Below are 20,160 nucleotides of genomic sequence, written 5' to 3'. Positions count from 1 at the left end.
TCGCTCAGGGAGCATATCGTGTAGTGTGTACCCACCATTAGACTGTGTTTTACCATCCTCCTGCACTCAGTGATGGTGATCTCCTGCAACTCTAAACTCATACTGAGTCTTCCCATAATGTAGCAGTATTATATCCAGTCTAATTATATATAGTAGAGACTGACATGTCAGGTTTTTACGAGATATATATTGCAACTGGGATAAATAGTGCTGGAAGTAGACTCAGCTATCAAAGATTAATATGTGAAATATTCATAATTAGTTCTAAAGGTTGTATAACATAAAATATGGCCCCTGCTGTCCTACAGCCTCCTCACTAGCGTCTCCTGAACATGTCATGTAATAACCGTAAAAACTGGAACAACTCCCAACTGGTGTCTGTTCTGGTCCACGTTTGGGGACAAACCTAAATAGCGTGAGTGTATTAGTATATAAAATCCAGTTTATAGGGGTTTTTTTTATTACTGGTGGCAGACATTTATTTTATACGTGTGTTGTGTTGTTTGGGCTTATGGAGCTCTACAATGATATTTGTAGAATGGTGGACAGGCCGGAGAGATTAATCCCATAAGGACAGTGTGTTCTCCTTACCTTACTGTCAGACTATTTGCTTGTATACACACCCCATATTTCATGGTGTAATATAAAAAATGAACACAAACATTGATATTGCCATTGTCACTGACATGCAAACCACCTTAGTTGTGAGGCGTTATACAGACAGACTTCTCCTGCCACTGTGCAGGACACAGACATAGAAAGGAGACACAAAGGCTGATGGTTTATTGCATTTACAATAAAGATAAACAACCATAGGTTCAGAATTATATCAGACATTGTAAAGTTAGATATTTCCTTGCTCGTGTTGCTTGGCAGATGATTTAGAGTAAAGCAGCCTGTCCTGAAAGCCACACGCAATGTAGTCATTAATCCTTCATAATATAACCTCTTCCATTGGTTTCCTTTGATGCTGCTTCTCAGGAGCATATAGAAGAAATCACCAATCTGCAGCGCGACCAGCTGAGAGACTCCAATGGGGCAAACACCCAGTCTCTGCGGCAGCAGCTCCGGGAGAAGGACAACGAGCTGCGAGCCATCCAGAGGAACATGGCCAAGTGGAAAGATGAGACTGCCACAAAACTTGCTCGGAAATTTGAAGAGGAACTTAATGCAGAACTTGAAAAGTGAGTGATTCAATCATTTAATCCATTTAACTGTTCAGAGTTGATAAGTTTTGAATAAAGATTTAGGGCCGTATTCAATTAGCGGCAAAAACTGACTTTTTTTTGCCATTGGGGAAAACGGACGTTTTTCACAAAAAAAACGATATTTTCACCAAAAAACAGGCAAAAACGCAATTGGCGAATAAAAACTGGAGAAAAGTTTTCTCCATCCCAGACCAGGCGAAAAAAAATGCAAATTCCCTATTTTTGACTAAACATCTGGGGATTTCTTTCAGTACCCTTTGGACACCCCCCCTAATGAAAAATGGCACAAATTTTTTTTTCGTAAGCTGCGCACAATTTTGGGTGAAAAAAGTTGAAAATGATACAAAGCAATTTTTTTTCCCAGGAAATTACTGATCCATGTAAATTGGGGGTACATTAAAATGGGTGCAAGTATATTTTTGTGTCGTAAAAACGCATTTTTAAAAACCATAAAAAAACGCCTGCTGCAACCGCGTGCGATGTTTAAAAGACTTCACACATCCATATCGCCCCCCGAAAAATCAGACCCAATACATTATTTTCAACTGTTTATTTTTTTTCCAAAAATTGCGCGGTCATTTTTCACCAAAGTGTGTAACTTACGAAATTTTGTTGGGGGTAATTTATTATTAGGAGGGGTGTCCAAAGGGTTCTGAAATAAATCCCCACTTTTTAGCCAAAAATAGGGATTTGCATTTTTTTTTTTTCCGCCTGGTCTGGGATGGAGAAAACTTTTCTCCAGTTTTATTCGCCAATTGCATTTAGCTAGTTCTTTTGCGAAACTATCGCAGTTTTTTTGGCGAAAAACGGACGTTTCTTTCTTCCTCTATTTCAGCTAAATGCCAGAAGCAATAAAAATCCTGTTTGAACACCACTGAACTGCTCCTTGTGTAGCTTCAACATGAATGACAGGTCAGGAGGCCTGTCCACAACTAACCAATGCAGAGTGACTTCACTCTGATCATTTGTCAGATTATGAGGAAACCGTCCTGATTGGTTGGTTGTCTTTAGACCCCATTTTGGAACTCAGGGATTGTAATAATAAGGTTCATTAATACGTTTGATCAATGGACCTCAATAATCCTGTACTGGATAACATTTCACTAAATACAAAATGAATGCATAGCACTTTGTGATAATCTTATTTGTACTGGAGTTTTCAATAAATGATAAATATGACAGATTTGTATTATTTCCTGTAGAAGTTTATCCAGGAGCAAAGCCTCAGAGAGTCACAGGAACCCAGAGAGAGTTGGAACAGCTGTTCGCAGACTGTCATGGGTAAGCATGGTTCATTGTCCATGCATCAATGTCCTGGGACTTTCACAGTAGTACTAGGCTTCCATATATTGTATATAATGGAGGGATAAGCAAATTTTATTCAAAGGATACTAACGAAAATTCCCTTTCTAAGTGTATTTAATCTGTTTTTAATTAAAAGCTGCAGAGATGTCAATTTAGGACATTGTTACTCAGCCTAATGAAAGCCTAGCATTAGCATACTATATAGTCACAGATGCATGCTTGTACACCAGGGGAAGGGCTGATACTAGCATTAGCATACTGTATAGTCACAGATGCATGCTTGTACACCAGGGGAAGGGCTGATACTAGCATTAGCATACTATATAGTCACAGATGCACGCTTGTACACCAGGGGAAGGGCTGATACTAGCATTAGCATACTATATAGTCACAGATGCACGCTTGTATATAGTCACAGATGCACGCTTGTACACCAGGGGAAGGGCTGATACTAGCATTAGCATACTATATAGTCACAGATGCACGCTTGTACACCAGGGGAAGGGCTGATACTAGCATTAGCAGACTATATAGTCACAGATGCACGCTTGTACACCAGGGGAAGGGCTGATACTAGCATTAGCAGACTATATAGTCACAGATGCACGCTTGTACACCAGGGGAAGGGCTGATACTAGCATTAGCATACTATATAGTCACAGATGCACGCTTGTACACCAGGGGAAGGGCTGATACTAGCATTAGCATACTATATAGTCACAGATGCACGCTTGTACACCAGGGGAAGGGCTGATACTAGCATTAGCATACTATATAGTCACAGATGCACGCTTGTACACCAGGGGAAGGGCTGATACTAGCATTAGCATACTATATAGTCACAGATGCACGCTTGTACACCAGGGGAAGGGCTGATACTAGCATTAGCATACTATATAGTCACAGATGCACGCTTGTACACCAGGGGAAGGGCTGATACTAGCATTAGCATACTATATAGTCACAGATGCACGCTTGTACACCAGGGGAAGGGCTGATACTAGCATTAGCATACTATATAGTCACAGATGCACGCTTGTACACCAGGGGAAAGGCTGATACTAGCATTAGCATACTATATAGTCACAGATGCACGCTTGTACACCAGGGGAAGGGCTGATACTAGCATTAGCATACTATATAGTCACAGATGCACGCTTGTACACCAGGGGAAGGGCTGATACTAGCATTAGCATACTATATAGTCACAGATGCACGCTTGTACACCAGGGGAAGGGCTGAAACTAGCATTAGCATACTATATAGTCACAGATGCACGCTTGTACACCAGGGGAAGGGCTGATACTAGCATTAGCATACTATATAGTCACAGATGCACGCTTGTACACCAGGGGAAGGGCTGATACTAGCATTAGCATACTATATAGTCACAGATGCACGCTTGTACACCAGGGGAAGGGCTGATACTAGCATTAGCATACTATATAGTCACAGATGCACGCTTGTACACCAGGGGAAGGGCTGATACTAGCATTAGCATACTATATAGTCACAGATGCATGCTTGTACACCAGGGGAAGGGCTGATACTAGCATTAGCATACTATATAGTCACAGATGCACGCTTGTACACCAGGGGAAGGGCTGATACTAGCATTAGCATACTATATAGTCACAGATGCACGCTTGTACACCAGGGGAAGGGCTGATACTAGCATTAGCATACTATATAGTCACAGATGCACGCTTGTACACCAGGGGAAGGGCTGATACTAGCATTAGCATACTATATAGTCACAGATGCACGCTTGTACACCAGGGGAAGGGCTGATACTAGCATTAGCATACTATATAGTCACAGATGCACGCTTGTACATAGTCACAGATGCACGCTTGTACACCAGGGGAAGGGCTGATACTAGCATTAGCATACTATATAGTCACAGATGCACGCTTGTACACCAGGGGAAGGGCTGATACTAGCATTAGCATACTATATAGTCACAGATGCACGCTTGCATACTATATAGTCACAGATGCACACTTGTACACCAGGGGAAGGGCTGATACTAGCATTAGCATATAGTCACAGATGCACGCTTGTACACCAGGGGAAGGGCTGATACTAGCATTAGCATACTATATAGTCACAGATGCACGCTTGTACACCAGGGGAAGGGCTGATACTAGCATTAGCATACTATATAGTCACAGATGCACGCTTGTACACCAGGGGAAGGGCTGATACTAGCATTAGCATACTATATAGTCACAGATGCACGCTTGTACACCAGGGGAAGGGCTGATACTAGCATTAGCATACTATATAGTCACAGATGCACGCTTGTACACCAGGGGAAGGGCTGATACTAGCATTAGCATACTATATAGTCACAGATGCACGCTTGTACACCAGGGGAAGGGCTGATACTAGCATTGGCATACTATATAGTCACAGATGCACGCTTGTACACCAGGGGAAGGGCTGATACTAGCATTAGCATACTATATAGTCACAGATGCACGCTTGTACACCAGGGGAAGGGCTGATACTAGCATTAGCATACTATATAGTCACAGATGCACGCTTGTACACCAGGGGAAGGGCTGATACTAGCATTAGCATATAGTCACAGATGCACGCTTGTACACCAGGGGAAGGGCTGATACTAGCATTAGCATATAGTCACAGATGCACGCTTGTACACCAGGGGAAGGGCTGATACTAGCATTAGCATATAGTCACAGATGCACGCTTGTACACCAGGGGAAGGGCTGATACTAGCATTAGCATACTATATAGTCACAGATGCACGCTTGTACACCAGGGGAAGGGCTGATACTAGCATTAGCATATAGTCACAGATGCACGCTTGTACACCAGGGGAAGGGCTGATACTAGCATTAGCATACTATATAGTCACAGATGCACGCTTGTACACCAGGGGAAGGGCTGATACTAGCATTAGCATACTATATAGTCACAGATGCACGCTTGTACACCAGGGGAAGGGCTGATACTAGCATTAGCATACTATATAGTCACAGATGCACGCTTGTACACCAGGGGAAGGGCTGATACTAGCATTAGCATACTATATAGTCACAGATGCACGCTTGTACACCAGGGGAAGGGCTGATACTAGCATTAGCATACTATATAGTCACAGATGCACGCTTGTACACCAGGGGAAGGGCTGATACTAGCATTAGCATACTATATAGTCACAGATGCACGCTTGTACACCAGGGGAAGGGCTGATACTAGCATTAGCATACTATATAGTCACAGATGCACGCTTGTACACCAGGGGAAGGGCTGATACTAGCATTAGCATACTATATAGTCACAGATGCACGCTTGTACACCAGGGGAAGGGCTGATACTAGCATTAGCATACTATATAGTCACAGATGCACGCTTGTACACCAGGGGAAGGGCTGATACTAGCATTGGCATACTATATAGCCACAGATGCACGCTTGTACACCAGGGGAAGGGCTGATACTAGCATTGGCATACTATATAGTCACAGATGCACGCTTGTACACCAGGGGAAGGGCTGATACTAGCATTAGCATACTATATAGTCACAGATGCACGCTTGTACACCAGGGGAAGGGCTGATACTAGCATTAGCATACTATATAGTCACAGATGCACGCTTGTACACCAGGGGAAGGGCTGATACTAGCATTAGCATATAGTCACAGATGCACGCTTGTACACCAGGGGAAGGGCTGATACTAGCATTAGCATATAGTCACAGATGCACGCTTGTACACCAGGGGAAGGGCTGATACTAGCATTAGCATATAGTCACAGATGCACGCTTGTACACCAGGGGAAGGGCTGATACTAGCATTAGCATACTATATAGTCACAGATGCACGCTTGTACACCAGGGGAAGGGCTGATACTAGCATTAGCATACTATATAGTCACAGATGCACGCTTGTACACCAGGGGAAGGGCTGATACTAGCATTAGCATACTATATAGTCACAGATGCACGCTTGTACACCAGGGGAAGGGCTGATACTAGCATTAGCATACTATATAGTCACAGATGCACGCTTGTACACCAGGGGAAGGGCTGATACTAGCATTAGCATACTATATAGTCACAGATGCACGCTTGTACACCAGGGGAAGGGCTGATACTAGCATTAGCATACTATATAGTCACAGATGCACGCTTGTACACCAGGGGAAGGGCTGATACTAGCATTAGCAGACTATATAGTCACAGATGCACGCTTGTACACCAGGGGAAGGGCTGATACTAGCATTAGCATACTATATAGTCACAGATGCACGCTTGTACACCTGGGGAAGGGCTGATACTAGCATTAGCATACTATATAGTCACAGATGCACGCTTGTACACCAGGGGAAGGGCTGATACTAGCATTAGCATATAGTCACAGATGCACGCTTGTACACCAGGGGAAGGGCTGATACTAGCATTAGCATACTATATAGTCACAGATGCACGCTTGTACACCAGGGGAAGGGCTGATACTAGCATTAGCATATAGTCACAGATGCACGCTTGTACACCAGGGGAAGGGCTGATACTAGCATTAGCATACTATATAGTCACAGATGCACGCTTGTACACCAGGGGAAGGGCTGATACTAGCATTAGCATACTATATAGTCACAGATGCATGCTTGTACACCAGGGGAAGGGCTGATACTAGTATTAGCATACTATATAGTCACAGATGCATGCTTGTACACCAGGGGAAGGGCTGATACTAGTGTTAGCATACTATATAGTCACAAATGCATGCTTGTACACCAGGGGAAGGGCTGATACTAGTATTAGCATACTATACAGTCACAGATGCATGCTTGTACACCAGGGGAAGGGCTGATACTAACTTTATAGTCACAGATGCATGCTTGTACACCAGGGGAAGTGCTGATACTAGTATTAGCATACTATATAGTCACAGATGAATGCTTGTACACCAGGGGAAGGGCTGATACTAGTATTAGCATACTATATAGTCACAGATGCATGCTTGTACACCAGGGGAAGTGCTGATACTAGCATTAGCATACTGTATAGTCACAGATGCACGCTTGTACACCAGGGGATGGGCTGATACTAGCATTAACATATTGTATAGTCACAGATGCATGCTTGTACACCAGGGGAAGTGCTGATACTAGCTTTATAGTCACAGATGCACGATTGTACACCAGAGGAAGGGTCTAGAGAGGGACTTTGTTCTAGTTAATTATTTAGTGTCTGCTCCAAGTGCCCATCGCTTTAATTAAGAGCCTAGCAGTGTCCCCAGATGGATTACGAGGAATGGATTTTACAGTGTTTGCAAAATATGCTCTTACTTTCATTATGACAGGAGAGAAGAGAAAACTCCCATCTACGCTCAGCCTCCACGCCATCACTCAATGGGCCCGTGTCACAGCATGACTTCAGTGCCCTAAAGATTCTGCGCAATTTGCAAGGCAGGGTAAGGGAACTGCGGACAGATAATAGACTATACCATGGTGGGAGCATGGATGACCTGAGTATACAAAGGACTGACCTGGGAAACTCGTACAAAGAGAAAGTGAGCAAATAACATGATCATATATCCCTATATTGTTTGTTAATATTTTATGAATAATTTAAGCTAGGGATGTGCAGGCTCGGATAGGTTCGAGTTTGCACGTGGAGTTCGGATTTTTCCCTCCAAAAAAACGGAACTCAGAACGAGGCAAAACGTCATCTTGCATGGACGAACATCATCATTCCTGGACAAAAGACCAGGAATGATGATGTTCGTCCATGTAAGATGACGTTTTGCCTCGTTCTGAGTTCCGTTTTTTTGGAGGGAAAAATCCGAACTCCACGTGCAAACTCGAACCTATCCGAGCCTGCACATCCCTAATTTAAGCATTCCCAAACTTTCTTGAATCTTGGCACCTAGAGTATCAGCATTTTTTTCACGGCACCCCTAGGCCAAACATTTCTTAATTCAGAAAGAAGGTATTAAATTAAGTAGATTGTTCTTACTGTCTTCCTTAGGGTCAGTTATGTGGTGGTGGATAGGGTTGGGCTTATGTTTGTCCACATATTTTATGATTGGAAGACACCAGCTCTGGTTTTGCCTATCTCATGGTCCATAAATAATTTGATTCGATCCTGGACCACCAAAAATGCAGGTGCAGGTGCCACGGCTCCCAGTTTGGGAATCACTGTCAGAGTAATAACTTTGTGTTGTCTAAATGTGGCAGAGTTAGTAATATTCTTGGGTACCAAAAATCACTAGTGGAAACAGTAATGCTCAGTGCTGAATCTCTGACAATCTTGCTTCTAAGCTACTATGGGTTAATCACTGTAAATGCCCTGCTCTATCAGACAATAATGCCCATTCTGAAGCCTTGTGTGGCTGCTAAAGGTCCGATCAGTTGGGAAGGGGCAGCGATGCCCATCCTTTAGCTTTGCCAGCCCTCGTTTTGTTCTACTGAGCCCGTGTGGGGGTTACACATGAGCAGCCTGCTGGGGCTTTCTGTTCTGTTGTGATAAATCTTAAAAAGACTAAAACAATTATCACAGTGGAACTGTAATCATAAATGGGGTGGCATTTTAGCAACATGACCTAGTGATTGCTAGTTAAGACCCTGGGCTTTGGAGTAGTATTTCCGGCATCTGTTTGAGCTTTGGGCCCCAGGAAAGACATTACTTACAGAACATCAGTGCCACTTGGCACGTGTGTGTACTCCTATTTGCATTTGCAGTCAACACATTGTTATTACTAAGTATTTCTCCTGTTAGTACTGGTGCGGAGAATTGGTGACATCTGTTTAAAGTAATCCAGTGGACATTTATTGTATCAATTAGAAACTATTGATCATAGAGAATAATAATGACTGTAGCTGCCATAATCATGATTTGAAAAAATTCAATTAGACTATTTACACATTAACATCTAATTCTTATTGATATTTTGGGGTCAATCCAATTAGCTGCAAGCAGTACCAGATTAAGGTCTACATGGGCCTGGAGCTGACATTTAAGAAGGGCCTATTGTGTGCTGCCGCAGAAGGTGTTATCAGCTCGGCGGGGGTGAGACTAGTAATGTGGGGGCCAACGCTATGGGGGAGATGAGTATGAAATACCGACAGTCGGGATCCTGTCGGTCAGAATTCTGATGCTGGGATCAAGACAGGGTTAACATACCGGCACCCTAAACCTAATCCTCCCTCTAGTGCCTAACCCTAACCCCCCAATAGTGCCTTACCCTAACCCCTAAACCTAACCCTCCCCACTTAGTGCCTAACCCTAACCACCAATAGTGCCTTACCCTAACCCCTAAACCTAACCCTCCCCTCCACCCCGCTACTTACCTTCGGCATCCCAGCGGTCGGGATGCTGGTGCTGGAATGTAAGCGTCGGCATCCCGCTATGGGGTTGTGGTCTGCACAGGTAGTGTGGTCTGTGACATGGGGTATGGATAGCACCATGGAGAGGGCGTAGCTACCGCCTACTTTCGACAACATACATATCCCTCCCCACTTTGCTTGTATGAAGCATACACCACCTGTTATATTATTGATTACTGAATATAGAAAAAAATATTTTATATATATATATATACATACACACACACGCACAGTATATATATATATATATATATATATATATATATATATATACTGCAGCGTACGAGCATGAAAACACTTTAGTGACACTCCCATAATACGTCCATGGGATGGATCATTTTTGCCCGCATTCATAGCCACCTCCCAGGAATGCTCAGAACTTTTCCATGAGATTTCTGATAGCGAGCGTCTCAATCACACAGCGCCTATGTGCGTACCCACGATGTATCACATGCACCCTACAAGATTATAGGAATTTTCCTGCACGCCTTATAGCAGAAAATCACTCAACTATGTGAACATCGGCATTGCGTGCGACTCTGAATCAGGCCCATATTATATCCATGTGTATTACACACAATTATACTGAAATTAATATCTCTTGAAATTATTGATTGTATGTTTTACTCTTTATATGTGCAATATGTGTTTTTTATTATTCTGTTCACAATCAGAATAATGTGCATTTATATATATTAATAATCTATAAACCCTATTCTGGAAAGAGAATTAGAAAACATACCACCCGTGAAATAATAATATATATTATATATATATATATATATATATATATATGTGACCTAATACCTTACCAAGCAACCGGACTGTCCATGGTGCCGCTTCACCGCAGGATTCCACACTGCGTGGTGACATCACAGAGCTCACACGATTCGTTGTCACGGAGCATCACAAGTGAGCTGTAAACAAAGATTGTGATTGGGATCTTGCTGCGAAGCGGTGCCATGGACAGTCTTGGTGTGGGTATTTAGCTTATTGGGTTTGTGTTCAACCTGAGGAAAATGTTTTATAAACATTGAAGCATTGGTTCAAAGAAGCTACAGACCATTTTTATATACAGTGTGTCTGTAATATATATATATATATATATATATATATATATATATATATATATATATATATAATTATATATATATACAGATCCACAGACCGGCACTCAATAAATGATGCATACCATTTGAATTGCTCCGGTGCCTTCCTATAGGGTGCCAACACAGTGTCCCAGATACAGATCCAAAAAAAGGCGTCACTCGGAGACTTGAAATGCAGGTGAAAATTCAGTTTTAATGGTCCATTAAAACTGAATTTTCACCTGCATTTCAAGTCTCCGAGTGACGCCTTTTTTTGGATCTATATATATATATATATATATATATATATATATATATACACATATATGAAAAATCATACATGCTCTGTATATTTTAAATATAAACAGGATTATGCTATATATTATATACACACACACTTGTATATTTAAACACAAATATATATATATATATATATATAGATTAGAAAATGTTTTCTCTATATTTTTAATATATACACACACACCTCAGCCTGCAGTGCAAGTATATAGAGAAAGCATTTCATTTTCATATATATATATATATATATATATATATATATATATATATAATGTTTCAGCAGCAGCCAGACTGGCAATAAGCAGGACTGACACCTCACCTCAAGAGGCTCAGTCACCATACCGCGCTCAGGGCTACTTCATGGGGCTTCCTAGTACTACTGTGCTGCTGCTCCTTCCTTCAGGGCGGCGCGCTGATGGCTGGGTGGCACCTTGGTGATGTCACACGTCCTGACATCACGTGGTGACACAGAGGAGGCGCCGGGTCACTGCCGCCATGTTTATTGAATTTATGTCCCCAGCAGTTCTTTGATCTGTCGGGTCCGCGGTTGGGAGCGGGGAAAGGGGTCGCGAGTTGCGGCCGGGGGGCGTGGCCTAAAACGTCCACTGATAGTGACAGGCTGCTGCAGCAGGAAAGTTTTTTTTCCTGTGTACAGCAGTAGAAACAACACAGCAGTTGCTGTGGGCCTATTCTGATGGGAGGCCTGGAGCTGTTAATCCGGCCCTGGCTGCAAGAGGTGCGAGTTGCCGTTGCAACTGCATTCAAACGCCAGCAATGGCACCACATCTCGACACCTCTTGTGGCCCTCTCTCAGCCCGAATTAGCACAAATTGGCTCACAGCCCTACGGGGCAGCAAACAGTTTTGTGCAAATTCAGGCTGCCGTAGAATGCCGCTGTTGCCACGGTGACTCGCACATGCTAGTACATCACGGCTAATTGGATTGACCCCTAAGAATTCATAAATCATTGGGTACAGCACATGTCCTCTTTTGAACTAATATTACCTAATAGGTAAAACTTTTTTTTAACACTTTACAGAGACCTATAATTATGGAACGATCCATGTCACAGATACAAGGAAGCATGAGGAAGTAATTCTCATGTAAATTAGACATGTCCCCGAGGCTCTTCCTACACGCTGGACAGGAGAGAGGAACTTGTATATATCATAAGAGACCGTGTAATCAGAGCTTTGTTCTTCAAAAGGAAAAAAAAGAAAGATATCAGGTTATGTTGTATGATTATATCCTTGATGGAACATTGTGCAGAAAACATCTATTCAGTTCTTTTTAACAGTGATAACCACTATAGTATGTTCCAGCAATGTTCCAATATGCTTTTGTCACGTAACACCCTAGAAATTGAGTGTGATGAGTTTTGAGAGACATAACGTGAAGCATCAAATGACAATAAATTTAATTCTCTATATTCTGAAAAACAGAACATAGAAATAACATAAAACTGTACAGTAATTTCCCTACAATTTGATATGGCATAATAACAGTAGAAATAATATATTAAATGTGTGTATTATTTATGCCAGTAGTTTCAAACTTTCTTGAATCACAGCGTCCTATAGTATTCGCTTTTGCTTCATGGCACACCTAGGCCTAAAGATTCTTATTATGAAATAAAAAAAATATATATTAAATTAAGTAAATAGTGCTTACCTGTCACCCTTAGGGTCAGTTATGTGGTCGTGGACAGAGGTGGACTTCTGTTTGTCCACATATTTTATGTATTGCAGCCACTATCACTGGTTTTGCCTATCAAATAGACCATAAATCATTTTATTTGGCCCTGGACCGCTAACCCCTGGCACTCCTCCCATGCCACCCAGTTTTGGAACCACTGATTTATGCTCTAGGACAGAGGTTCTCAAACTCAGGCCCTGATTCAGAGGCGCTCGCTATTTGTGAGCACTCGCTCTGAATCAGGGCGGGCCTCCAGGCCGCCCGCACAGCTGTAGGTGACCACCCACAGCGTGTGCGGGCAGCCTGGCGATGGTCGCGATTATCGCGACCATCGGGCTTGCGACGAGACCCTTGTGGTAGGGTCTCGTCCACCACAAACCCCAGTGAACTTCCTGCTCTAATAGAGCAGGAAGTTCACTACTGACATTACTGGTGATGTCAGTAGGGCCGCCCACAAAGGGCGTTGCCTCAGTTTATCCAGCCACCCCCCCTGCACGCCTACAAAACGGGGCGAGCTGTCACTACAAGACAGGGCAGCTGTCGATTGTGATTGAGTCCCGCAGAAGCTCATTCTGACCTATCCACTGCACTGCCTGATCAGAGCCAAGCTCTGATCGCGGTAGTGGCTGGGAGCCGGTAGTCTCCACACCTGGCTGGCAGCACCGTCACTATGTGACAGCTGGCAGCTGCAGAGCTGTGGGATGCCCCTAAGGCAGAGGTTCTCAAACTCGGTCCTCAGGACCCCACGCAGTTCAAGTTTTTCAGGTCACCCAGTAGATGGACAGGTGTATTCATTACTCACTGACTAATTTTAAAAGTTCCACTGGTGGAGCTAATTATTTCACTTGCGTTTCTGTGAGGAGACCTGGAAAACATGCACTGTTTGGGGTCCTGAGGACCGAGTTTGAGAACCTGTGCTCTAGGATAGGAAAAATGATTAAAATGTACTTTGCAATGTTTTTTTGTACAGTTATATGTGTCTACATTGTGTTTTGCATTTTTTACTACAAATAAAATCTTTTTTTATATTATGGTACTTTTTTTTGTAGTTCTTTGTTTTAAGGTAATGTGATGTATGCATTCAATAGTTAGTGGTTTTTAAGTACCACATGTGAGCCACTAAGATAACCAATAGCACTGAAATTAATCTTTCCTGAGACCACAACTCCTACATGACATTTGAAAGTCTAGATTATTAATAATACAGCCAATCTAGCAACAATCTGATTATTTTAATTAAATAAGGGGTGAAGGGAGGTGCATTGAGGTCTGTTCCCTGCTTTTTGGGATGACGCACAGTTCTAGTTAATGTAACAATATTATTGGTTAGTAAAAATTAAAAATTAGAACAGGAAGGATCCCTTACGGACTCTGCTTCCCATCCTGACCAGCATCTAGACGGACCCATCTGGATCAAGGTTTGTTACTAAAGTGTATAAACACTATTCCCATATTTTATGGAGTTTCTCTACTCTCCAACAGCTCTCCTGTCAAAACATGGACTTTTGAAAACTCCTAACATTAGCATTGCTCAATGTTAAGGTAAGCAGTACAGATGAGCTTAAAGATTTTGTAAAGCAAAGTGTCAGAGTTCAGCCGGGGATCGGCCGTCCCTTACCGTCCCGCCGGCTTCCTCTGACTTCCTGGGCAGTCGGGCGGCTGGTGCGGCGACGTGGGAGGTGCTGAGCATTCTCCCTGATGCTGGTGTCTCGGGCGGCCTGGTGTGCGGGGATTGGAGTCCCTGTCATGGGCGCCACCATGACACTTCCTTTTCTGACTGTCCTTCCTTCCCTGACAGTCTGGCCGGTCAGCTGACGCTGTGGACCAATCAGTGGGCTTCCAGGGGTTTATATATCCGGCGCCTGTGTATCAGGTAGTTGCCTGAACAACCATTGTCTATTCCTGTGTGCAGCTATATCGTCCATCTCACCAGTGCTTTACCACCTCAGCCTGTGTGCAGCTATATCATTCATCTCATCAGTGCTTTACCATCTCAGCCTGTGTACAGCTATATCATTCATCTCACCAGTGCTTTACCACCTCAGCCTGTGTGCAGCTATATCGTTCATCTCACCAGTGCTTTACCACCTCAGCCTGTGTACAGCTATATCGTCCATCTCACCAGTGCTTTACCACCTCAGCCTGTGTGCAGCTATATCGTCCATCTCACCAGTGCTTTACCACCTCAGCCTGTGTGCAGCTATATCATCAGTGCTTAACCACCTCAGCCGGTGTGCAGCTATATCATCAGTGCTTAACCACTTCAGCCTGTGTGCAGCTATATCATCAGTGCTTAACCACCGCAGCCTGTGTGCAGCTATATCATCAGTGCTTTACCACCTCAGCCTGTGTGCAGCTATATCATTCATCTCACCAGTGCTTTACCACCCCAGCCTGTGTGCAGCTATATCATTCATCTCATCAGTGCGTTACCACCTCGCCTGTGTGCAGTATACCTCCATTCCACCAGTGCGTTACCACCACCGCCGCCTGTGTGCAGTATACTATCCATTTCACCAGTGCTTTACCATCACAGCCTGAGTGTAGTTACACGTACCAAAATCTCCAACGTTATAATCTCTGGCTGGCTCCAGTACTACTAGCCACCTCGTTACTGGACTCTGTGGTCCCTACCTACGTGTTACAGTATTGCACCGTGGTGCACTCTTTCTGACCGGCAACCCGGTAGAGTGTGTCCGCAGTGCACACTTCCTTGTACCTCAAGTACAGTGTCCCTACGTGCCCCTTACTGGCACCGACCCCTTGGGCCATGAGTGTTCGTCTCTCCTTTTTCCTGCAGGCTTTGGTCACCTAGTCAAAGGACCGCGACCTGCTTACGAGGTGCAGCTCAAGCCCATATCCTGATTGGTGGGGTCACTGGCGAACACCATCTCGTGGGTTAGATTCCGCACCTCTGACTAGGTCTCGCCAACGACCAAGACCCGTGGTTGAGGTGGTCGTACATTCAGGCCCCTCGCCTCAGTTTTCTCCCGCAGCCTCAGGCCTCAGCTTCCAGAAAACCGCCTCCCAGCGTGACACAAAGTCTCTCGTGGATCAGAATGACAGTTTGACTTGGCCACAGCAATCCTCCTGTATTAGCAAGAATAATCATGGTTATACAATTAATTAGCTTGTTTAAAACTTTTCAATATACCTATGTGAATACTACCAATTAGGGCCGCCATCAGGGGGGGACTGCAATCCCGGGCTTGGACACGTGGCAGAAAGGGGGGGCTCCTTCCTCTTGCTACCTCCTTGAGTGAAAGAGGGGCCTGCCACTCTGAGCCTCTTACTAGTCACTACCTTATTGACAGTCACAGAGAACCCATCCACCCCTGTTCCCAACACCGCTCGCCCACCCACTTGTTCAATAAAGTTTTTTCTGTGAGTAACACGCGTGATGTCACGTTGAGCTGCTAGACTGGAAAGGAGCCATGGCTCATTAGGAGTAGTGCCAGCAAACCAGACTAGGAAGGCAGAAGGAGCCTGCTTCAAGGAGGTAAAAGGCATGAGTCAGTGGAACCAGGGAGCTGATGTAGCCTGCACAAGTGGCCCGGCCAGCAGCGGGGACTATATAAGGCACACTGGCAGGCTTCATAATTTTTTGGCAATTGTTCTTTTGTAGTAATAAGGTAGCGGGGAAGGGGGGAGTGGCCTGACGATTTTGCCAGACTTGGGCCCCACAATTTCTGCTACCAATGTTTCATAGTTAGTATAGAAGCAGCAGGCTTTGATGCAAACAGCAACATATCATGTCTGTTAAAGGCTACTTTCATAGTCTTTGAGCCTATTATTGTCCCAGAGAAAAAAAACAAAAACATTTTGTCTTGATGTGATCACCAGTGGTTCCAACATTATGGAAAAATGAAGGGAAGAGATCAGACACCTTGCATCAGATATGTAACACTGGGCTTGACACAGAAATGTACGCTAATACATTAGCAGCTGCGATTCTGTACGCAGCTGTGAAAAATGAGAGTTATGGTAAAACTTACCTTTGTTAACTCTCTTTCTTCGAAGTCCATAGGCCCCACAGGGATACCCTGGGGTTTAGGTGTAGGTTAGGACCAGACACCAGACAGTTAAAGTTGTTGACTCCCAGGATGCACTGGTCCTTCCCCTTATACCCCACCCCCAAGCCAGAGGACCTTCAGTTAGTTAGCAAGCCAATGGCAGGAGGAGGACAAGAGAGAAGGAAGACTGGTTCACAGAAGAAACACACTCTCACACAAGGGAGATGGAGACTGGTGACCATGAAAATCAACCCAGGGAAGCCAGGGGCATCAGGGCGGGTGCCCTGTAGACCCTATCGACTTCGAAGAAAGAGTTAACAAAGGTACGTTTTTACCATAACTCATTTTCTTCTTCAGGGTCCAAAGAGATCCACAGGGATTCCTTGGGGATGTCCCAAAGCAGCATTCAAGGGCGGGGACACTCCTGAGCTGACAGGAGTATCCGGTGCCAAAATGAATCATCATCAGAGGTGAATGTATCAAAGGTATAGAACCTCAGAAAGGTGTGGACAGAAGACCACGTGGCCGCCTTACAAAGTTGTGCAGCTGAGACGCCACGGCGAGCTGCCCACGAAGGTCCCACAGAGCGAGTGGAAAGAGCAGTAACGGTAGCTGGCACAGGGAGATCCGTCTGCAAGTAAGCCTGTGAGATAGCCATGCAAATCCATCTGGCCAGGGTCTGTTTGTTAGCTGGCCAGCCCTTCTTGTGGAATCCATAGAGGACAAATAGAGAATCTATTTTCCTAAAAAAAACAGGTACGGTCCACGTAGATCCCGAGGGCACGATCCACAAGGAAACCTCACCAGCCGGAATGCTGGGTGAACAGAAGGCTGGGACTACAATTTCCTCATTGATATGCAATTGAAAGACCACCTTGGGAAGAAAACCAGGGCGAGTATGAAGAACCGCCCTATCTGGATGAAAAATCAGAAATGGGGAGTGCCCCCAAGTCTGACACCCTACGGGCAGAAGAAAGATAGTCTTCACTGTTAATCATTTGAGACCCACTGATTCCAGGGGTTCAAACAGAGGGCCCTGCAGGGCCTGAAAAACCACAGACAAATCCCAAGGAACCACAGGAGGGACAAAGGGAGGTTGAATGCGGAGAACACCCTGTGCACAGGTGTGAACATCCGGTAGTGTAGCAATTTTGCGTTGGAACCAGATAGACAAAGCAGAGACATGAACTATAAGTGAGGCCAGGCGAAGTCCAAGGTCCAGTCCATCTTGAATGATGGCAAGGACTCTAGATACCCTAAAAATATGCGGGTCATAACTTCTGGCATTACACCAATGGAAGTATGTATACCACACTCTGTGATTGTGATTGAAGTGGGCAGAAGCCGGTTTATGCACCCTGAGCATAGTCTGTACTACTGCTGGAGAAATCCCCTTAGATCTTAAGAGGGATGTCTCAAGAGCCACGCCGTCAAAGACAGACGACCCAAGTCTGGGTGTAGACAAGGACCCTGAGATAACATATCCGACCGTTGAGGCAGCAGAAGAGGAGCATGGGTGGAGAGGCTCTGAAGGTCTGATTACCTTTGTCGTCTGGGCCAAGCTGGAGCCGCCAGAAGGACAGTGCCTCCGTCTTGTTTGAACTTTCGAAGGACTCGAGGAAGGAGGGAGACCAGAGGAAACAGGTACGCAAACCAAAAGGTCCACTTTATGGACAATGCGTCTATGAAGGCTGCCGTGGCATCCCTTGTTCTTGATCCGTACACCATCAGCTTGTGATTGTGATGAGAGGCCATGAGGTCCACCTCTGGTAGGCCCCACTTGTCCACAAGGAGTTGAAACACCCAGAAGGGGCATCCTCTTGTTAGGTGAGACACCTGTAACCACCATGAGAGGAACAGAAAACAGACCAACCTTTGGAGAGAGAACCATTGTTTGGGACTTTAATCGATGAGGCAATCCGTTCCACCTGGAGAGGATCAGAGGTCTGGAGTGGAGTTGGGCATGCTCCACCATATTGAAGGTGGAGACCATGGATCCCAGGACCTGCATTGCTGAGTGAATGGACACTCAGCGACTGTAGAGTAGTCTGCGCACATGTTGTTGCAGTGCGGAGATCTTGTCTGCTGTTAGGAAGATTCTTTGAGCATGAGAATCTAGGAGAGTCCCCAGATGGACCATTCTTTGTGAAGGAACCAGGGTCTTCCAACTGATTAACCAGACGTGATTCTGCAGAAAGGCAATGATAACCTGAAGGTGTTATTGAAGGACCTCTGGGGAGCGTGCTAATAGCAAGAGGACATCCAGGTATTATAGCAGTGTGACCCCCTGACAACGGAGGAGAGCTGCCATAACCGCCATAATTTGGTAAAAACCCGTGGGGCTGTAGAAAGTTCAAAGGGCAGAGCCTGGAACTGAAAATGTTGCTGTAGAACAGCAAACCCGAGAAATTTCTGTTGAGAAGGCTCTATAGGTATATGTAGGTAAGCATCCTGAATATCCAGTGATACCGTAAAGTCCCTTGGTTCCATAGCTAGGACTATAGTGCGCAGGGTTTCCATCTGCAATCTGGGCACTCTGCTTGATTTGTTCAGGGATTTGAGGTTGAGAATAGGTCAGTAAGATCCATTTGGTTTCTGAACCAGAAACAAGGTGAAATAATAACCTGTCCCTCTCTGAGATAAAGGGACCGACACTATCAGCCCCATCTGCAGTAATTTCTGAATAGCCTTTTGTATAAGTAGGGCCTTGAGTGGGTCCGAGTAAGGGCTTATGCAGAAAAACTGGTGGGGTGGTCATCTTGGGAAAGAGAGGGAGTACCCGCAAGAGATCACATCCTGTACCCAAGCGTCTGAGGTGATTTGATGCCAGCGCTGGGCAAAGAGAAGAAGTCGGCCTCCTACCCTGGGTTCCCCCAGAGGGAGGACCCCCATCAAGCGGACTGTTTATATTCTGATTTTACAGCAGGACGGCGGGTGGTCCAGGCCTGCTTGGGCTTAGTTTTGACTGACTTAGAGGAAGCCTGCTGTCGAGGAAAGGACTAACCTCTAGGTTTCCCTTAGGGATGAAAAACTCAAAAAGACGTTGACCGTTTAGCAGCCATTGCAGATGGCAGAAAAGCAGTCTTAGAGGCCGCCAAAGAAGTGACAATTTTGTCCAAGTTATGGCCAAAAAGAATGTCCCCCGTGTAAGGGAGTGATTCTAAGGCCTTCTTAGAGTTTGTATCCGCCTTC

General features: G+C 44.7%; 1 protein-coding gene across 4 annotated transcripts in view; it reads left to right on the top strand.

Annotated features, from left to right (window-relative positions):
- Positions 1–13,879, top strand: part of LOC148521486 (uncharacterized) — an 89,154-nt gene extending 75,275 nt beyond the window's left edge. For 3 of the 4 annotated variants that reach the window (XM_088475184.1, XM_088475183.1, XM_088475180.1), the window contains 4 exons: positions 982–1,184; positions 2,411–2,489; positions 7,850–8,059; positions 12,300–13,879. In XM_088475184.1, the coding sequence (XP_088331310.1) occupies positions 982–1,184; positions 2,411–2,489; positions 7,850–8,059; positions 12,300–12,356 (549 nt within the window). In that variant the 3' untranslated portion in view covers positions 12,357–13,879. The remainder of the gene's footprint in view (positions 1–981; positions 1,185–2,410; positions 2,490–7,849; positions 8,060–12,299) is intronic. The other variant, XM_088475181.1, reaches the window with a different exon arrangement.
- Positions 13,880–20,160: the final 6,281 nt, after the last annotated feature.

This window comes from Taudactylus pleione, unplaced genomic scaffold, assembly GCF_031769625.1.
Source record: "Taudactylus pleione unplaced genomic scaffold, aTauple2 ptg000162l, whole genome shotgun sequence".
Lineage (NCBI taxonomy): Eukaryota > Metazoa > Chordata > Amphibia > Anura > Myobatrachidae > Taudactylus > Taudactylus pleione.
This window is presented reverse-complemented; position numbering and strand designations above follow the sequence as displayed.